This window comes from Gracilinanus agilis, chromosome 2 (assembly GCF_016433145.1).
Source record: "Gracilinanus agilis isolate LMUSP501 chromosome 2, AgileGrace, whole genome shotgun sequence".
Classification (NCBI taxonomy): domain Eukaryota; kingdom Metazoa; phylum Chordata; class Mammalia; order Didelphimorphia; family Didelphidae; genus Gracilinanus; species Gracilinanus agilis.
Genome location: NC_058131.1, coordinates 483,770,944 through 483,792,349, shown reverse-complemented (window position 1 = coordinate 483,792,349; position 21,406 = coordinate 483,770,944). Strand labels below are relative to the sequence as shown.

Genomic DNA, 21,406 nt, shown 5'->3' with positions numbered 1-21,406 from the left:
AATTCTATCCTTTAAGTCACCTAGCTGTCCCCTTTCAGACAGTTCAATAAATTTTAGGACAGTTTCCAGTCCTCCTCATTACGACTTCTTTAAAAAAAATTCTTCTTCTTTAGTTGTAAAGCACAAGAATAATGTATTTTTGTATCCATCTCTTTATTCTTTTTAAATTAAATTTGAAAAACTATCAAGCCTTTATTTTTTCTACTTCTACCTTCCTTAAAGAAAACTGATGGAATTATAAGTCAGACCCACATGTCCTTAAAAAAAACCACAAATGGGGAAACCAAGTCTCAGGTTTCCTGTGGTAAAATGGAGATAAAATAATTTGTTCACTGGCCACCCTGTTGTTAATGGGCAGAGTGAACAATGGACCCTGAAACAGTGCTAGTTCTCTGCCATTCATGGGATAGACAGTCATACATACTACCAGGGACCTTGGAAAAGGAAGCTAGATGCTGCAGAATGGGTGAAACTGATGTTCCCAGGAAATGGAGTGAGTTGAGTTTTCAGTTCTCTTAATTCTGATGAACCAGGGAAAATTCTTTTGGGTGGAAACAAGGAATTCCATAAAGCAAGCAATCAGAAATGGACAAAGAAAGATTCCAGGCACATGCCATGTCACCCAAAGATCTTACTACCATAATAGATAACAGTAAAGGATTAGGGCTCACCTGTAGTCTATTATCCCTGTTTCATCCGGATCTAGTTTCTTGATTAATTCTCTGATTTGTGGTCTGTTCAAATGGACCTTGTTTTGCTACAGAAGTGGAGGGAAGAAGGGGAAAAAAACTGTGTTAACTGATTGTTTTGTAGCCATCCTGTGTCTCATCTCAGATTCACATCTCACTGCTCAACCAGGCAGATTTTCTTGATTGAAATGGGAATAAAAATCTTGGAAGCTACTGAAATAGGGGACTAAAAAAGCAAACCTCAATATGGAGTTGAGGATCAAGAAGAACTCTCATTTCCCATGCTTAAAGGCCCACGGTAGAGCGGGGTAGGGGAAGGATCCAGAGGGATCAGGTGGATGAATCTACAGTAAGCAAAATTCTGGGGAAGGTCAAGTTTATGTTTCATGGCCCTCTCTTCTCTCTTTTTCAGAGTCTTTCAATACCTTTATTTTTTCTTTCTTGCAAAGAGAGAATCTCTTAGGAGAGAAGTCTACTCCAGTTATTCCTTTCCTGACTTCTCCTATCTATTCTCCCTACCTTCACATCACCAGTAAGACTCACCTTCCTTTTGGGCTGTGCTTTTCCTGACCAGATATCACTTGTATTTTAATAGTATTTTCTCTACTTGGTTCAAAGAAGTTAGTAATGAAGAAATTTCAAGCAGTAAGGCAGACCTATTGGGATGTGTATGTGTATATATATATATATATATATATATATATATATATATATATATATATATACATATACTACATTTTGGTATTCATTCATTTTTTAGTTGTGTCTGATATTTTGTGATCCCATTTGAGATTTTCTTGGCAAAGATACTGGAGTGGTTTACTGTTTCCTTCTCCAGCTCATTTTACAAATGAGGAAACTGAGTCAAACAAGGTTAAATGACTTCCTCAGGGTCACACAGTTACACATGAAGCCAGATTTGAACTCAGGAAGATTAGAGTACTCTACCTACTGCACCACTTGCATATGCACATTGCACGTGCATATATGGATATGTGTATATACACAAATAAACTATGTGTATATAAATGTATATAGATAGTATAGATAGGTATATGTATATATACATACACAAATATATGTAGGGCTTTGTCATTTCTAGAGCTATTTGCCATTCTATTATGAGATTTACTTAAATGAATAATGTGTTTGGCTTTAACTTATACTCACAAAATACATAAATGAGTTTGAATATATGTGACAGAAATATATACAGCTGTGCAAATACACACATGTGTACATGTATGTATGCAATACAAATCTACTGCATGGAGACATTTGGGGTGCACGCCTGTGTGCATATAGATATTTCATATACATACATACTCACACATACGTAAGCATCCCATATGTTTCAGTGTTAGTTATAAAAGATCTAATTGAGCAACTTCAGTTTGTATTCACTGTTTTCTGCCTCTGTGTCACTGTATATTCTCTGCATTTAATTCTGTTAGATAATCAGTATTTTAACAATAAGTTCTAATCATAAAATATTTCATAGTAAAGAATAATTCCAATTATTAATTGTGTGTGAGAATCAATAATCAATCATTATAGTATGCTTAAAATTAATCATTAAATTCCCTGTAGATACCTTTGCCAAGGGACTTTGTGCATGCCTTCAGCATTCTGGAATATATCTGTGCATTTCCAAGGACATGAAATCATACTATCTCAATTTGCTCTGAATCACTTTGGTGGCTCCCCTTACTGTGAATATACTGAGATGTCTGGGGCACTATATACATATATGTATGTATGTTTTATACACATGTATATTATATGCACACTCTTATTTATGTGTCTCTATCTATACGTCTACAATCTATGTATCTGTGTATGGTTCCAAATATCTCAGGACAGCTTTAAGCTATACACGTGCACACATGTACACATACATGCTGCTTTTCTACTGATTCTCTAGTTGCTTATTTCTCTTAAGTGTAAGCCAGATGGTTCTCCTGGTAGGATGCAGTTCCTCTTTAGTTATCCCTCTCTTGGGAATTAGTTCTGCTGTTCAGAATCTATATGAAATATTAAGGAAAATCCAGAAGATCAAGAAATAGGAAGCTCCTGACAGAGGTTTGGTTGCCCGGACCAGACAACTCAAATGGAGGGAAATTTCCTCCAGGATGTTGGTTAATAATAAAACATTTGGGATCCCTGAGTGCTCTCCAGTGATGTGCCCTGGCCTTTCCCAGATTAGAATCCTAGGAAGAAACACAGAGACATACAGACACAGACATAGACTTCTGTAGCTATTGGGGAACCTCACTAATGTCAAGGCTTTCCGGAATTCTGCCACAGGCATCTTCGGTGTTCCAAGATGATTTATGGACTTGAAGAATTCAAACATGTTGGTTTTGTTTTGTTCCACGTAAGCCTGAGAGAAGCAAGAGAAAACCACTAATGACAATGTGACTATAGGAGAAAACCCACTTAAGCTATCACTTCATCTTAGACTTGTGCCAACAGCCTACAGCCTATTCTGACCTTTGGATTACTGAGTGACACATGCAGACAGTGATGCATCTAAAAGGCTCACCTGAGATGGTACGCTTCCATGTTCCTCAATAAAGTGACCAGCAATCATGTAGAAGGGAAAGGACTGAAAACTCTAGGGATCGAGCTTCTAGTCCCAGCTCTAACATTAATTAATTAGCTGTGGGTCTTTACTTCTTTACTTTACTTTTTTTTACCTTACTTTTTATATTTTACTTTAGTTTTGTCATTTCTAAAATGAAAGGACTGGTCTTGATTACCCTTCAAGGTGTCTTCTACCTTTAAAAGTTCTGTGCTATTGTGATTCCATCAAGAGTTTATGCATATCTAGAACTATTCTTGGGACTATGAAAAGATATAAAGGAAAATAATAACAGTAATATAAAATAAAATATTATATGTAAAATATAATTATTATATATTAACAATATATAGTTATTTATAGCATATATAAAATATAATGATTATTCATTAAAATAAAAATAGAATAATAATTTAAATAAGATTTACATGGAATTTGAGATTTACATAGTGAATTATATACACTGACTGTCTCATTGAGCCTCACAATAACTCTGTGGAATAGGTGATATTATCATCCCTATTTTTTAGGAAAGGAAACTGAAGCCCAAAGAGTTCTTTGCCCAGGGTGGCACAGCTCATAGGGGTCATAGGTGAATTATGAATCCATGTCTCCCTTATTCTCAGCTCAGTGCTACGGATTATTTATAGGCTACTTAGAGATAAGTATATGCACATGAAATAATTAATCACCCTAGACAGTATATGTATACAATACATACACATATATGCATTTATACATATGTATGTGCATGTGTACATATATGTATAGATGAGGAGAGAGCCAAAGAGACAGAAAGAGACAGAGATGGAGAAAGGGAGAGGGAGAGACACAGACAGAGTTAGAGAGATTATTGCTGACCAATATAATTAATAAAAAACACAAATATTGAACAGTAGCAGAAACCTGTGGTCCTGACAGTTTTTCCTGATTGTAGTGTTCTTGGCTCTAGGTTTTTTCACATGCCAATCAGGGAGCATTATGGAAGTTGAGCTTCCTCCTCACCACTCCACAGATGTTAATGGTTTTTGTTTAATGTTATTTTCACCGGTTAAATCATATTAATTTCTGGTTTTGAATTATTTGGTAGTGTCAAGAGTTGGTCCCAAATCAGAAAGAAATGTATGGTAGTAGTAAATGATTCCCAAATAATTTTCAACAGCAGATTGTGGACCTCTTAGTAGACAGTAAATTTCTAGCATCAGGGGGAATGAAGAATCATAGAAAGAAAGAGTAATGAAACCAAAGCTAACAAAGGAATATGTCTAAACAGGAAAGAATGAGAGAAGGAAAGGGGAAAAAAGCAAATAGAAAAAGGGGACTTATGTGGCAATTTATCAGTTGGCACAATTATCTCTCACTAGTACAATGATAACAAGTGTTCCTAAGGATTATAAACTGACATTATGAGTACAAAAAGTGCATTTTGTTCCCATTTGAAAATTGCTAATCCAACAATTTATTCATAATGAGTTGATTGATTTGAGTATCTCATTCTGTAATGCCATATTAAGAAGTTCTATCTTTCACATGTAAAAGGCCAAGATGTCTTTTTCTCTAAGACAGAAGGATCTTCTCCAAAATACTTATAAATTTCTTTCACTTTAATAACCTATGAGGAGTCTAGTTTCCTAGGCCTAAAAAGCCTGAAGGATGGTAAAGATCTTTAGTCTGAAGGATCATGGAAACAGCCACATTTTTTTTTTTTTGCGGCATGGGTGCTATAAATTCAATTTAATTCAATACACATTTGCTTAACTATGGGCAAAGTGATGAAGTGTATAGAGAGCCAAGTAAACCTGTGTTCTGATGTATATTAGCTATGTGACTATCTGGGTAAGTCACTTAAGCTCTAAGCAACTAAGACCTAAATTGCAGACTCCTGGTAGAAGGAGTTGTTCCACTTGAGAGTTCCCTGTACCAATGAAATCATAATTTCTATCTCTGGGGGCAAACACTAGGCTAGGTCTTGGGGATACAAAGCCAAACACACACATGATAAAAAAACAAAATGAGTTTTATCTATCTATCTATCTATCTATCTATCTATCTATCTATCTATCTATCTAGATATAGATATAGATGATAGACATAAATATGTAGGAGAATAAAATATAGAGTCCCTGCCCTAGAACAGTTTACATTCTGTTGGGCTGATACAATTGGAATGATGAACAGTAAATGCAAAATACATCCAAGGTAATTTCAAGATCAATTAAGCATTAACAATTGAGGGAAGATGAAAGGTCTCTTGTACCAGGAACCTACACTCTGCTAAGAAGGAATGTAGAAATTCTAAGGGGCAGATAATGAAGAGGGACCAGGGAACAGATTGTACAAAGGCAGAGGAACAAGAGATTACATGCATGTGCCTGGAATAGCTGACAAACCTATTTGCCTGGAATAAAGAAGGCATGAAAGAGAATACTATGAAATAAGACAAGATGGGTAGGTGGGAGATGGATTAGGAGAGGCCAAAGATTTTCTCTTTTTATCTTAGAGATAACAAGGAACCAGAGAAGATTTTAGAGTACAGTGAACAAGAAGTTAAGTGGCTACTATGTGCTGGCATTACAAATATTATCTCTTGTGATCCTCACAATAATGAATCAATCAGTATTCTCCATTTATTATGTATTAAGCACCAATGATACCCAAAAATAAAAGTGAAAGACAGTCCCTGCCTTGGAGGAGATTACAATCTAATGGGAAAACTTATCTAAAGATTTTTGCAAAACAAATCTGTGCAAGCTCTATACAGGATAAATAGGAAATAATTAACTGAGGGAAGGTGCTATATTTAAGAAGAATTGGGGAAGGGTTCCTGTAGGACATGGGATTTTAGTTGGAAAGGAAGCTGAGATCAGTAGTTGGAGTTCCAGGCATGGAGAATGGCTAGAGATATGTCCAGAGAGGAGAGATGGAGAGTCTCGTATGTAGAATAGAATAGCCAGGAGGTCAGTGCCACAGGGAATAAAGTATAAGAAGACTGGAATGGTAAGAGGCGTTTGGGTTTATGAAGGGCAATGAATGCCCAACAGAATATTTTGTACTTAATTTTGGAGGCAAAAGGGAGCCTGTGGAGTTTATTGAGTAAGATGATTGGGCCCGTGCTCTAGAAAATCACTTTAATGTTACTTGTAAGACAGATACTATTATATTATTATCTTCATTTTATAGTTGAAGAAACTGAGTCAGATAGAGGTTATTAAAGATTTATCTGAGGTCACACAGCTAAGTGTCAGGCTGGATTTGGACTTTCTTACTCCAGACTCAGTGCTCTATTCTTTGTGCCACCTATTTTCCTCTAGAAGTAGAGTAACACAGACAGATATGTGTTTTAGGAATCCCAGTTTAGAAGTTGTATGGAGAATGAAGGGCAAAACAGGGAGCAGGGATGCCAGTGAAAAGGGGGAAGGGAATAAGCATTTTTTAAACCTTTACCTTCTGTCTTAGAATCAATATTAGTATCAGTTCCAAAGCAGAAGAGCAGTAAAGGCTAGGCAACTGCATTTAAGTGACTTGCCCAGGGTCACACAGCCAGGAAGTGTCTGAGGACAGATTTGAACTCATGAAGATGATCCTTCCTGATTCCAGGTCCAGTACTCTATTCACTGTCAGATAGACCTGAGTTCAAATCTGCACTCTAGATCTGTGATCCTAGGTATGTCACTCTATTTCCATTTGTCTCCATTTCCTCATCTGTAAAATGAGGATAATAATAGTAATAATACCTACCTCCCAGAGTTGTTTTGAGGATCAAATGAGGCAATATTTTTTAAATGCTTAGCACAGTGCCTGGCACATTTTTGTGGTTTAGTCATTTTTTAGTCGTGTCTGATTTTTCATGTCCTCTTATGAGGTTTTCTTGTCAAAGACAACAGAGTAGCTTACTATTTCCTTCTCCAGCCTGGCACATAGTTGCTTAACAAAAGTTTGTTTTCTTCCCTCTTCTCCTTTTCTAAAATTAGCCAAGAACTCTCATTTCTAGGCTTGGCGCTCAATCCACTGAGCCACCTAGATGAGCCACCTTTCTCCCTTTTCTACCTACCTGTAAGAGGATGGATTTTCTTTATATATCTCAAATAGAACAACACACTGTAACCGACTGAATGTAGAAGCAGATATAAGGATTAAGCTAGACTTTAAGAGGATTTGCAAATATGTAAAACAATGCCACTATTCTCACTAATTTTTGTTGTTGTGGGAAATATAGTTTTTGTAAAATATCTTATGCTAATATGTAAGGGACCTATATTTGTTATTTTTAAATGAATTAATACATTTTAATACACAGACTAGCTTTAATTTCTGATACAGTAAATACTGATAGATAAAACTCACATAAACAAAGGTTCTTTGGGTTTCTTAATAATCTTTAAGAGTATGAAGGGATCTTGAGATCAAGAAGTTTGAGAACCTAAATGGTCAGTCAGAAGACATGGGTTCAAATCTTGGCCCTGCCTTTAATCGTCTTTGTGACTTTGGAATATTTGCTTTACCTCTGTGGGCATTCTCATTTCCTCATCTATAAATTAGAGGGTTTTAATGCCTCTTCTGACTCTAAGTTCTATGATGCTATGATCCCTTTATCTTTTTATTTTTTTAAACCCTTACCTTCTGTCTTAGAATTGATACTAAGTATTCATTCCAATACAGAAGAACAGTAAAGGATAAGCAATTGAACTTAAGCAACTCGATCAGGGTCACAGCTAGAAAATATCTGTGGCCAGATTTGAACCCAGGACCTCTTGTCTCTAACCCTGGCTCTATCCACTGAGCCACCAAGCTCTCTCCCAACCCTTTACATTTTAATCTGACTCTGGCCACACTCAGAAATTTTGCAGGACCAGAAGTCCATAAGTTTGACATCACCACCAGATGAATCTTAAAGTCCTCTCTTAACTCATCTCTCCCCTGCTAAAAATAAAAAAATAAAACTTGACAGACCCTAGATAGTCTCATGATGACTTCTGATTTTTTTTAACCCTTAACTTCTGTGTATTGGCTCCTAGGTGGAAGAGTGGCAAGGGTGGGCAATGTGGGTCAAGTGACTTGCCCAGGGTCACACAGCTGGGAAGAGTCTGAGGCCGGCTTTGAACCTAGGACCTCCCGACTCTAGGCTTGACTCTCAATCCACTGAGCTATCCAGCTGCCCCTTGGATTTCTTAAAAATCCTTATTCTGGAATTGATGGGAGCAATTACAGACAGTTGCCATCTTGGGGAGGCAGCCGAGGTCCTCTGAGAAAGGCCTTATAAGCAGAGGCTCACCTGTGCTGGGAAGCTGATGAAGCAAAGCCACATCACATAGATGCCCCAGAGAAGGGAAGAAAAATAAACATGGTTCTGTTGACTGCCTCTTCATAAGCCAGCCTACCTGAATCACATCTTTATCAGAGAAGTCTCTGGTAAATCAATAAAGCCATGCCCTTTCCCAAACCAGGGAAACTTCTCAGGGTTGAAATCATTGTCTGAAACAACTGAATCTACAGAAAGCTTCACAATACTGGTCACTAAAAATCCTCAGCTATTTCTCTTCCTTAAATTGTCTGAACATCTGCCCTAAATTTCCCAAATCCACATCTGCTCAAGCCATGGTACTTATTTACATGACCATTACTTCTGGCCATGGTGCTGACTTTGGCTTTCAAGGAGCTCCAAAATCTGGTTGCAAATTGCCTTTCCACTCTTTTATTTCCTATAATTGTCCTGCACCATTGGCTCTACTCTAGCCTGTCCAATTTATTCATTGGACTCCAGACATATGGGACACATTCCTAATTTTTTGTCTTTGTTAATACTGTTTCTCCTCCCTCCCTACATATTGGCTCTTGATTTCTTCTTAAAATCAAAACCAAACCAAACCTCATTCTTAGGTTTAGTGCAAAGAACACTAGATTTGAAGTCAGAGTTCCCATTTTTCAATCTTGGGTTTGCTATTTATTACCTTTGTAACACTGGGCATCACTTTCTTTCTCTTGGCCTTAAAAGGTGCTGAGATTAGATTCAGAGGACCTGGGTTGAAATCTTAGCACTTTTTTTTTGGTCACTTACTACCTATGTCATCTTGGGTAAGATACTTCACTTTGTTGTGCCTCAGCTTCCAAATCTGTAAAATGGGTGTGTGTGGACTAGATGACCTCTAAGGTCCTTTCCAATTCTATAATACTCTTAACTATTATACTTTTGGCAGAATGAGGGAGTCTAGATGATCTCTAAGATCTTTAATACTTGTAGATCTATTACCTTACAATTCTAATTGAAATCTTTAAGGCCATAAATTACAGTGGAGGTATGGACCTGCATTGATAAGAGGAAATTTTTCACCTAGTAATTCCCTATAACAATAAAGTTACAGGTCCAGGATCTTTCCCTAAAGGCAATTTTACCATTGATTAATCTTTTTTTAAAAAAGATATGTTTCCCTTGGACAAAAACAAACCAATAGAGATGAATCTTTATAACTAGGAAAGAGTTAATTTAATAGCTAGTCTAATAGCTACAGTAAGAAAGCAAATCATTCTTATTATCTGTGTCTTAAAGCAATTTCCAAGTTTTAGATCATGGTGGAACGGTATTGGGTCAAATATTCTCTTTCACAATTGATCCCTTTTCATTCCCTGCTTCTGAGTCATAGGAACTTCTCTACATGCAGGGATTCCTAAGTCCATATTCTTAGCTTCCAGAATTTAGTTTTTTCCCCTTTGTCTGGATGTTTATAATTGGCATTTATTTTTTCTCATGCCCCATTCATCTTGCTCAGCCTCTTGGGAGGGACAGCACAGAAGAAGATCCAGGAAATCACAGATCTTTGATTACTAATCAAAGCATTTGCCCTTAGAACCTATCCCTTCTCTTAGTAAAGAAGGCTTAAAATGGGGAAATATAGAGGCTGATGTCCTAAATGTAGTCCTAAGCAGCTAGATTCTTCTCTTTTGGGTCTCACTTTATTCCCTCCAGATTTTTGTAGGTAAGGCACTTCCAAGTTCTTCATTTCCACTACTTTTAAAGTCTTTTTTCCCCTTACTCTTCCTAACTCTGGTCTCCATCCTCCAATCATATAACACTAGGCTTTTTCATCTCTCTATCTTCCACTGGTCTCTTTCAGCACTGTAGGTCAATCAACAAACATTTGTTAAGTGCTTACTATGTGCCAAGTCCTGTGCCAAGCACTGAGGATACAAAGAAAGATGAAAGATACTCCCTGCTCTCAAGGAGTTTACATGCAAACAACTATTTACAAGCAAACAATACACACGTTTTTACATTTCTGTGGTGGTTCTTTACTTTCACCACAAACTCTATTGTATATTCTTGATGCTGAGACCCAAACTAGAGAAATTTGGGGGCTCATGGGAGTAGTATAGAAGGTTTATATTTATCATCCTTGAAAGAGCTGATCTGCAATACCAGTTATTGCCAGTGGGTGCTGCCATCTGATATACAATAGGAATTCTTGGGGTTCAAGCCTGATGTAAAAAAAAGTCAGTTCCTACCTTGAGCAATTATGTAAATCTGACATTCCGGATTGTTGAGCTCTGGCTTGGTATATACTCCAAAGGATTACTATTCTAGCTATCTTTTAATTTGAAATTTTTCATTCCTCCACATTGAGCCAAATATAGTATAACTCTTGCCCATCACATGCCCTCTCATTTTCAGCTGCCCTTGTCTCATCCAAAGGAAGAAAAAGCCTCAGAGCCCATTCACCTTCCACTACATTCTGCACAACAGAACCCTAGTGCTGAGTTTGCTTTCCATTGCTTAGTTCTGGATACTGTGGCTCGGATAGAGAGGAACCAATGACGAGAGAGAGCTCCAGGTAGAATGATCTTTACCTGCATGGGGTCCTCACTGCCATTAAGCTGAATGTATCTGATGTGAGTCCAGCCCCAGGCTCCTCACATTCATGGGTTCCCTCAACAATCTTGGCTACAGTAGGACCTCATTTTATGCAGCCCTTATGTGCAAGGTTTACCCTTTGAGTAAGTTGAAAATCATACATCATAGCGAACCCTGTTATTTAAGAACTATTTCTCATATGAACATACTGAGGCACTCTATGACTTTTCTGAGGCTTAGCAGAGCTACCAGCATCACTACTCTTGCCCTTTGGGGCCATTATTAATAACTAAACAGTGTTTATTAAACCAATAAGCATTGCTTAGGTGTGGATGTGATTTGTTTCAAATAAGAACTCTCTGGACAATGACTGATGTTGGAGCTAAAGTTTGGGGCAAAATTGTGGGAGTAATGACTCATGTGAACACTTTTCAGAGAGAGAATGAGTGTGATTGAATGAATGGCTGTGAGACTTTATTCTCCTTGGGGAAATGGTGCAGATTTAGCACATAATTAAAATCTTTTATTTTATGTATTTTTTACCTTTATCTTTTTCTATTGCAAATTGTGTATACCTGAATTCATGTGTGTTGAGTTTGTGTAAAATGATATTCTGCAGTATTGTTGTTTCCTACTTAGGGAAGAGAAGCCTCATTGTGTAAGTGGACAGAGAACTGGCCTTAGAGTCAGGGAAACCTCGGTTCAAGTCCTACACCTGACAGATAGTGGCTGTGTAATCCTGGGAAGTCACTTAACCTGTTGGTTGCACTCTAAGACTATAAACAGCAGAGAAGAGGTAGAAGGAGTTTCTTTTTCCCTATACCAGTGAAGCCACAGGTCCAATCTTACTCCATCCTGTCCTGTTTAGGACAGCTGAATATTCATTTCATCTCAAGGTGTGGAGGAACAAACACTGGACCAAAAATTCAGAAGATTCAAGAGTCTAATATTGACTCCTTCCACTTCTACAGATGATATTCATAGAGCACTTATTATTTTTATGTTTGTTTTTAAAGCCCTTCTTTAGAAGTGATATTAAATATCATTTCCTAGGCAGGAGAATAGTAAGGGCTAGGCAATTGGAATTAGGTGACTTGCCAGGATCACACAGCTAGGTAGTGTCTGAGGCTAGATTTGAATACAGACCTCCTATCTCCATCTCTGCCTCTCAATCCACTGAGTCACTTAGCTGCCCAAGCTCTTACTAAGTACTAGACATACAAAAAGATAAGTTGACACAGTCCCTGTCATCAAGGAGCATAATATGAGTATTAAAAGTATAATACAAGGTAGAGAATGAAGGAGGAGAGTGGAAGTCTGCTAAGATACTCACAGAAACTATATGAATATACACAACTCTCTTCCCACAAAGGTAGCTCTAAATGGTTGGAGAATTATTAGTTATACATGGATAAGCTGAGATAATATAATAAAAATGACAATACTATCTAAATTTATTTATTCAGCACCTCACAATCAAATTACCAACAGATTGCTCATAGAGCTAAAAAAACCTAGCAAAATTAAAGGAACAAAAGGTCAAGAATATCAAGGGAATTTTTTTAATTGGGAAAGAAGGGAGCCTAGCAATTTCTGATCTTAAATTATACAACAAAACTGTAATCATCAAAACAATTTGGAAATGGGTAAGAAACAAGAAATAGAGTTTGATTAGGGGATCAGATTTGGTATACAATATATAAAACAAACGTACTTAGTAACCCAGTATTTGATAAACCCAAAGATCTCACCTACAGAGACAAAACTTACTAAATTTAACAAAAACTGTTGGGAAAACTTGAAAGGAGCCTGGAAGAAACTAGATATAGAGCAATATCTCCCATGATTTACTAGATGAGCTCCAAAATGTTACATGATTTACACATAAAACATGAATTCATGAAAAAATTAGAGGAACCTATGTTCTAAGAAATTAATCTGTGGCATCTATGAAAAGGGAAAAAGCTCATGCTAAATCAGAGATGCAGAGGTTTATAGGAGGCAAAATAGACAATTCTTATTGTAAAAATTTTAAATCTTAAAAATTTTTATATTTAGAATTGTCTACCTCAAATTAGAAGAGAATCAGAAATTTTGAAAAAATTTCTGTAGCAAGTTTCTCTGATAAAAGTTGCATTTTCTTTTTAAAAAATTAATTAATTAGGAATATTTCTCCATGGTTACATGATTCATGTTTTTTCCTTCCTCTCTTCTCTCCCCCTATCCTGGAGTTGGCGAGCAATTCTACTGGATTATACATGTATCATTGTTCAAAACCTATTTCCATATTATTATTTGCAGTAGAGTGATCATTTATTTTATTTTTTTTTTAAATCCTTACCTTCAGTCTAGGAGTCAATACTATGCATTAGCTCCGAGGCAGAAGAGTGGTAAGGGAAGGCAATGGGGGTTAAGTGACTTGCCCAGGGTCACACAGCTAAGAACTGTCTAAGGCCAGATTTGAAGTAGGACCTCCTGTCTCTAGGTTTGGCTCTCAATCCACTGAGCCACCAAGCTGCCCCCTAGAGTGATCATTTAAAGCCAAAATATCCAATCATATACCCATCAAACCATATAATCAATTATATGTTTTTCTTCTGCGTTTCTACTCCCACAGTTTTTTCTCTGGATATGGATAGTGTTCTTTCTCTTGGGTCCCTCAGGGTTGTCCTGGATCATTGCATTGCTACTAGCAAAGAAGTTCATTACATTTGGTTGTGTTTCACTTTCTGTGTACAACGTTCTCCTGGCTCTGCTCCTTTCACTCTGCATCGTTGGAGACTTGGAGGTCGTTCCAGTTCACATGGAATTCCTCCAGTTCATCATTTCTTTGAGCACAATAGTATTCCATCACCAGCATATACCACAATTTGTTCAGCCATTCCCCAATTGAGGGACACCCCCTCATTTTCCATTTTTTTGCCACTATAAAAAGCACAGCTATAAATATTTTTGTACAAGACTTTTTCTTTATTCTCTCTTTAGTGTACAAACCTAGCAGTGGTATGGCTGGATCAAAAGGCAGGCTGTCTTTTAAAGCCCTTTGGACATAATTCCAAATTGCCATCCAGAATGGTTGAATCAGTTCAAAACTCCACTAGCAATGCATTAATGTCCCAATTTTGTCACATCCCCTCCAACATTTATTACTTTACTGTCATTTTGGCCAATCTGCTAGTTGTGAGGTGGTACCTCAGAGTTATTTTGATTTGTATTTCTCTAATTATGAGAGATTTGGAACACTTTTCATGTGCTTACTGATAGTTTTTATTTCTTTATCTGAAAACTGACTATTCATGTCCCTTGACCATTTTTCAATTGAGGAATAGCTTGATTTTTTTGTACAGTTGACTTAGCTCCTTATAAATCTGAGAAATTAGACCTTTTTCAGAGGTTTTTGTTATAATTTTTTCCCCTCAATTTGTTGCTTCACTTCTTACTTTGGTTGCATTGGTTTTGTTTATATAAAACTTTTTTAATTTTATGTAATCAAAATTATTAATTTTATATTTTGTAATATCTTCTATCTCTTGCTTGGTCTAAAATTCTTTCCTTTCCCATAGATCTGACAGGTATACTATTCTATGTTCACCTAATTTACTTATAATTTCCCTCTTTATATTTACCCATTCTGAATTTATCTTGGTATTGGGTGTGAGATGTTCTAAAACTAATCTCTCCCATATTGTTTTCCAAAAGTTGCATTTTGAGATATACCTAGAGGAACTGATTCAGATTTATAAGAATAAAAGCCATTCACTGACTGAAAAAGTAGGCCAAAGGATATGATAAGCAGTTTTCAGAAGAACAAATCTATGTTATCAATTGTTATCTGAAAAAAATGCTTTATATCACTAGTAATTAGAGAAATGAAAATTAAGATAATTCTGAAATGCCATTGTACACCCATTTGTTTGGCAAATTTTGAAGGAAAAAAAATGAAAATGACAAATGTTAGTGGAACTGTGGGAAAATAGATAAAATTATATATATATATGTATATATACAGGGACTTGCCTAGGGTCACATAACTAGGATAAGTCTGAGACCAGACTTGAACCCAGGACTTCCTGTCTCCAGGTCTGGCTTTCTATCCACTGAGTCACCTAGCTGCCTCTGTATGCAAATATTAATAGAAGTTCTTTTCATGGTGGCAGAGAATTATAAACCGCCTATCAATTGGGGGATGTCTGATCAAGTTATGGTATCTATTAATGTATAGGAATACTAATTATTCCATAAGAAATGATGGAGAGGGTTTCAGAAAAAAACCTGGTAAGATTTTCATAAACTGATGCAAAGTTATGAAAGCAGAACCAGGAGAACAATTTATACAGCAATAATGAAAATATTGTGAATTAAAAAACTTCAGAAGACCTAGAAACTCAGATCAACATAATGACTAGTCACAAATCCAAAGGACTCATGAAGAAACTCATGAGGCAACATGTCCCACCATGAATTCAGAGTGCGAGTTGAATCACCTTTTTTTTTTTTTTTTTTTTTTTTTTTTTAAATTTTGGACAAGGCTAATTTAGGGATTTGTTTTGCTTGATACTATGTATTTATAATAGGTTTTGTTTTTTTTTTTGACATACTCAATGGATGAAAGAGGAGGAGTTGGAAGGAAGAGGATTCAGGTGAAATTGAATTTGATAATAAAATAAAATTTTAAAATTTAAAAGATAATTTAATTAAAATTACAAATTAAAATTTAAAACAAATTTATAAAAAGAATTAAAAATTTTAATTAAAAATTTTAAAAGAGAAAATAAGGAAGGTTAGGCATAGAGAATTGCAATTGAATCTCTGGACAGAATGTCCGCATTAATAAAATTGAAGGTGTTTTTAAGTATTTGTGTATCCCTAGTACATAACATAGTGCTTTGCAAGTAGAAGTCATATAGTAAATGTTAGTTTAGTTGAACTAAAGTGAATTAAAGAGTTGGCATTTGCTAGCATTTTTTGTAGGAGGATAGAGATGGAGACTTAGTGTGTGCTAAGCTGAGATGAGGTTGAAAGCCAGATTACTCTTTTGCCAAGGGGCTCAGTAGGCAAAAGAGAGAAGGAGGAGGAATACTTACCTTGATCACTTTGAAGGCAATTGGTAATGAGACAGTTTTGCTGATGGTGCCTGTCACTTCACCATAGAGCACATCTAGCTCAGGATGAACAGCAAAGACTCCTTCTAGTTGTTTCACAAATCCTTCAGTCACTAAGACATTCTGATGGAAGAGAAGAGAGCGGTCATAAATCAAAGAAAGACACTTTTGGGGATCCTATCTCTGTTTTGCTTATACATATGCTTTTATTTTGATGAATCAATCAATGAGTAAACATTTATCAAATGTCTGCCATGTGTTTAACCATGACTCACCTAGGTACAAAGAATATAAATATAAAAGTGAAACAGTTCCTGCCCCTGAGGTTCTTATATTCTTGCTAGGAAAGACCATGTGTACATGTGCAGGTATATACAAAATAGATGAAAGATAATTTTTGGAGAAAGGACATTAGTATCTGGAGAATCAGGAAAGTCTTCATTTAGAAAGTGGTCCTCAAGAACTGTGGGAGGAGAAATACAGAAGAAAAACAACTGCTTGAACACATGGACTAATGGGGATATTATTTGGGGATGTAGACACTAAATGATAACTCTAGTCCAACTATCAATAATATGGAATTAGGTCTTGATCAATGATACATGTAAAACCCAGTGAAACTGCACGTTGGCTAAGGGGAGTTAGGAGGGTTTGGGGGAGAGGGAAAGAACATGAAATATGTAACTAGGGGAAAATATTTCAAAAGAAAAACTTAAAAGAAAAAAAGAAAGTGGTCCTCAGATTTGAAAGAAACTAGGGATTCTAAAAGACAGAGATTAGGAAAGAATAGAAAACAGGCCAAGCAAAGGCATGGGAATGGAAGATGGAGTATATGAGAATTACTCTTAGGTGGAGTGTGAGGAATAGTAAAGAGATCAGTTTGGCTGGATCACAGTATGTGGGAAAGGTGTTAAAATCTAATAAGCCTGGTCAGGTAGGTTGGGACCTTATTGAGAAAGTCTTTAAGTATCAAACAGAAATGTAAATGTGACCTTAGAGACAATAGAGAGCACCTGGATGTTACTGAGTGACATACATGATAAAGCCTGTGCTTTAGGAAAATAATTTTGACAGCACTGTGGAGGAATGGGAAAAGTCTTAGTTGAGGAAGCCCAAATCGGAAGACGACATTGGTCCATTGGAAAGGCGATAAAAGTCTAAACAAGGGTGGTGGTCAGGTGTTTGGAAAGAGGGAGACAACAAGAAAGATGATGTGTATAAACTACAAGATTTGGTAGCTGATTAGAGATGTGGAGCAAGGGTCTTAACTTGAAACAATACAGAAGTAATTTAATTTATATTTATAATAAAGCTTTAAAAATATTTTATATGGAGAATTATAACAACATTAGAGTTACTCCTTTATCTGGCTCATTCCATTGTCTTTGTTCCTTTCTTCCTGTATCTGTGTAGTGTTTTTCTCTTTGTGAAAAGAAGAATGGGTACAGTGGGTAGAGGGCTGGTCCTAAATTCAAGAGGTCTTGGGATCAAATTCTGATTCTGACATATACTGGCTTGTGTCATCCTTGGCAAGTCATTTAAACTCTCTTTTTATCTCCAAGATGTAGGGAAGGGTCAGACCTACACTGGAAAAGGGTGTTTCCTTATTCTAGAATTCCCTTCCTATGAAAGCCTTAGGAGAATATGACCTCCTTAAAGGGAGGCATTATTTTTTACTTTTGTCTTTCTTTTCCCAATGCCTAGCCTAGTGTCTTGCATGCAGTAAGGGCTTAATAAATATTTGCTACTTGTTATAGTTTGTATTTTGCTGATTGTAGCAGTTCTGATTCCTTTGATTTATATCTCTAGATCAGAAGTCCTTAACCTGGGGCCCATTAAATTAGATGGAACAAATGATATATTTATTTTCACTAACCTTTGGTTTTCTTTGTAGTCATATGGATTTTACTGTATGCATTTAAAAAAAGGTGAATTTGAGAATGGTTCTATTATAGGTTTCAACAGACTGCCAAAGAGGTCTGTGGCAAAAAAGGATTAAGAAGTTCTGGTCTAGGTTTAAGTTCACTTACTAACTTTGATCATTAGTTTGATATTCTAACACATTAATAAAATAAAACATTTTTATCTTAGCCAGTTGCCACCACAACCATATGGTGCTATATTGTAATGTAATCCAAATTGTATTTCTAAATTTTATGTATGTGGCGAGGATTGTCTTAACAATGATGTTTTAGCAAAGATACAAGAACTTGCTGCCTTCAAACTCATGTCCCCTTCCTCAGTTTCAGTATGGCATAGAGATGACGTCGAGTTTCAATGGTCATAAACTCTCGCAGATACTACCAAGTCGGAAAGGCATCTTGTTTGGGCCCATTGGTAACCTGTGCACATTAGCCAAAGATTAGCTTACCTAAGTTCAGAGGAGCACATCACTGGGGTGAGGTGGGGAGAGAGGGGGAGAAAGGGGGAGAGAGAGGGAAAGAGGGAGAGAGAGGAAAAGAGAGAGAGAGAGAGAAAGAGAGAGAGAGAGAAAGAGAGAGAGAGAGAGAGAGAGAAAGAGAGAGAGAGATTGAGAGTTGGGAGGAAAGGGGCAGGGAAGGGAATGGTGTTGACATTATTATTCACAATAGTTTTCAGGAAAAGTCTAAGCCCAGTATATAGTGTCTGGAACATAGTAGATGCTTAATAAATGTTGATTGATTGACTGTTTAAATCTTAGAAATATCAGTGTTCTTCACTGGTGAAAGGAACTCCAACATTGACAAAATGACAGACCCTTGAAACGTGGAAGGGTGCTAGTTCTTATTGATGCAAATGGATATTTCTTTTCGGAGCAATCACTCAGGAATAATAGACATTTATATCAGTGTTTCATTATGCAAACCATTTTTTGGATTGTTTTCTAATTTATAAGCACAATATATTTTCCAAAATATGATTCCTTATATTCCATCCAACCACTCACCATTAAACTCAACATCTTACTCATTTCCCTGTCCTCTAACCTCAACATGTTTTCAATTAAAACAGAATGGTCATTTTTATGTTAGCTCATCCTACCCATGAGCAATCAATGTTTTTCCAAATGTTTAGATCTAGTTTTAATTGTTTGGAAAGTGTTTTGTAGTTGTGTTCATGTAATTCCTGTGTTTGTTTTGGTAGATAGATTCCTAAGTATTTTATATTGTCTAGGGTGATTTTAAATGATGTTTCTCTTTCTAACTCTTGCTGCTGTGATGTGTTGGAAATATATAGAAATGCTGATGATTTATGTGCATTTATTTTGTATCCTGCAATTTTGCTAAAGTTGCTGATTATTTCTACTAGCTTTTTAATTGATTCTCCAGGATTTTCTAAGTAGACCATCATATCATCTGTAAAGAATGAAAGCTTAGTCTCCTCATTGCCTATTTTAATACCTTCAATTTCTTTTTCTTCTCTAATTGCTATTGCTAGTGTTTCTAGTACAATGTTAAACAATAGAGGTGATAATGGGCATCCTTGTTTCACTCCTGATCTTATTGGGAAGGCTTCTAATTTATGTCCATTGCATATGATGCTTGTTGATGGTTTTAGATAGATACTGTTTATTACTTTTAAGAAAGGTCCTCTATTCCTATACTTTCTAGTGTTTTAAATAGGAATGGGTATTGTATTTTGTCAAGAGCTTTTTCAGCATCTATTGAGATAATCATGTGGTTTTTGTTTATTAGTTTGTTGATATAGTCAATTATGTGGATGGTTTTCCTAATGTTGAACCATCCTTGCATTCCTGGTATAAATCCCACCTGATCATGATGGATAACCCTCTTGATCACTTGCTGGAGTCATTTTGCTAGTATTCTATTTAAGATTTTTGCATCTATGTTAATTAGGGAGATTGGTCCGTAGTTTTCTTTCTCTGTTTTTAATCTGCCTGGCTTTGGGATCAGTACCATATTTGTGTCATAAAAGGAATTTAGTAGGACTCCTTCTTTGCTTATTACATCAAATAATTTGTATAGTATTGGGATTAGTTGTTCTTTGAATGTTTGATAGAATTCACTTGTGAATCCATCAGGCCCTGGCAATTTTTCCTTAGGAAGTTCTTTGATGGCTTGTTCAATTTCTTTTTCTGATATGGGATTATTTAAGTATTCTATTTCTTCTTCTGTTAATCTAGGCAATTTATATTTTTGTAGATATTCATCCATATCACCTAGATTGCTATATTTATTGCCATATAATTGGGCAAAATAGTTCTTAATGATTGCCTTAATTTCCTCTTCACTGGAGATGAGGTCTCCCTTTTCATCTTTGATACTGTTAATTTGGTTTTCTTCTTTCCTTTTGTTTATTAGATTTACCAGTACTTTGTCTATTTTATCTATTTTTTCAAAATACCAGCTTCTTGTCTTATTTATTAATTCAATAGTTCTTTTACTTTTGATTTTATTAATTTCTCCTTTGATTTTTAGTATTTCTAATTTATTTTTAATTTGTTCATTTTCTAGTTTTTAAGTTAGAGCTAACATAATGAAAATGACTATTTTACCCAAATTAATTTACTTATTTTGTGCCATACCTATCAAACTACTAAGAAACTTTTTTACAGAATTAGAAAAAACTATAACAAAGTTCATTTGGAAGAACAAAAGATCAAGAATATCAAGGGAAATAATGAAAAAAAAATGTGAAGGAAGGTGGCCTAGTAGTACCAGATATTAAACTATATTATAAAGCAGTGGTCATCAAAATAATATGGTACTGGTTAAGAGACAGAAGGGAGGATCAGTGGAATAGACTTGGGGTAAGTGATGTCAGCAAGACAGTCTATGATAAACTGAAAGAGCCCAACTTTTGGGACAAAAATCCACTATTTGACAGAAACTACTGGGAAAATTGGAAAACAATATGGGAGAGATGAGGTTTATCTTATACCCTACACCAAGATAAATTCAGAATGGGTGAAAAACTTGAATATAAAGAAGGAAACTATAAGAAAATTAGGCAAACACAGAATAGTATACTTGTCAGGTCTCTGGGAAAGGAAAGATTTTAAAACCAAGCAAGAGTTAGAAAAAATTACAAAATATAAAATGAATAATTCTGATTACATTAAATTAAAAAAGTTTTTTGTACAAACAAAAACAATGCAACTAAAATCAGAAGGGAAACAACAAACTGGGAAAAAATCTTTATAACCAAAAACTCTGACAGGGGTCTAATTACTCAAATATACAAGGAG

At 35.8% G+C, this 21,406-nt stretch overlaps 1 protein-coding gene across 1 annotated transcript in view; it reads right to left on the bottom strand.

Moving 5' to 3' along the window:
- Nucleotides 1-667: 667 nt before the first annotated feature.
- The window catches only part of LRRC74A (leucine rich repeat containing 74A), a 54,820-nt gene continuing 34,081 nt past the window's right edge, over nucleotides 668-21,406 (bottom strand). The window contains exons 11-13 of the mRNA XM_044662102.1: nucleotides 16,201-16,341; nucleotides 2,965-3,072; nucleotides 668-757 (exon numbers count right to left, since the gene is read on the bottom strand). Of these exons, the coding sequence (XP_044518037.1) occupies nucleotides 668-757; nucleotides 2,965-3,072; nucleotides 16,201-16,341 (339 nt within the window). The remainder of the gene's footprint in view (nucleotides 758-2,964; nucleotides 3,073-16,200; nucleotides 16,342-21,406) is intronic.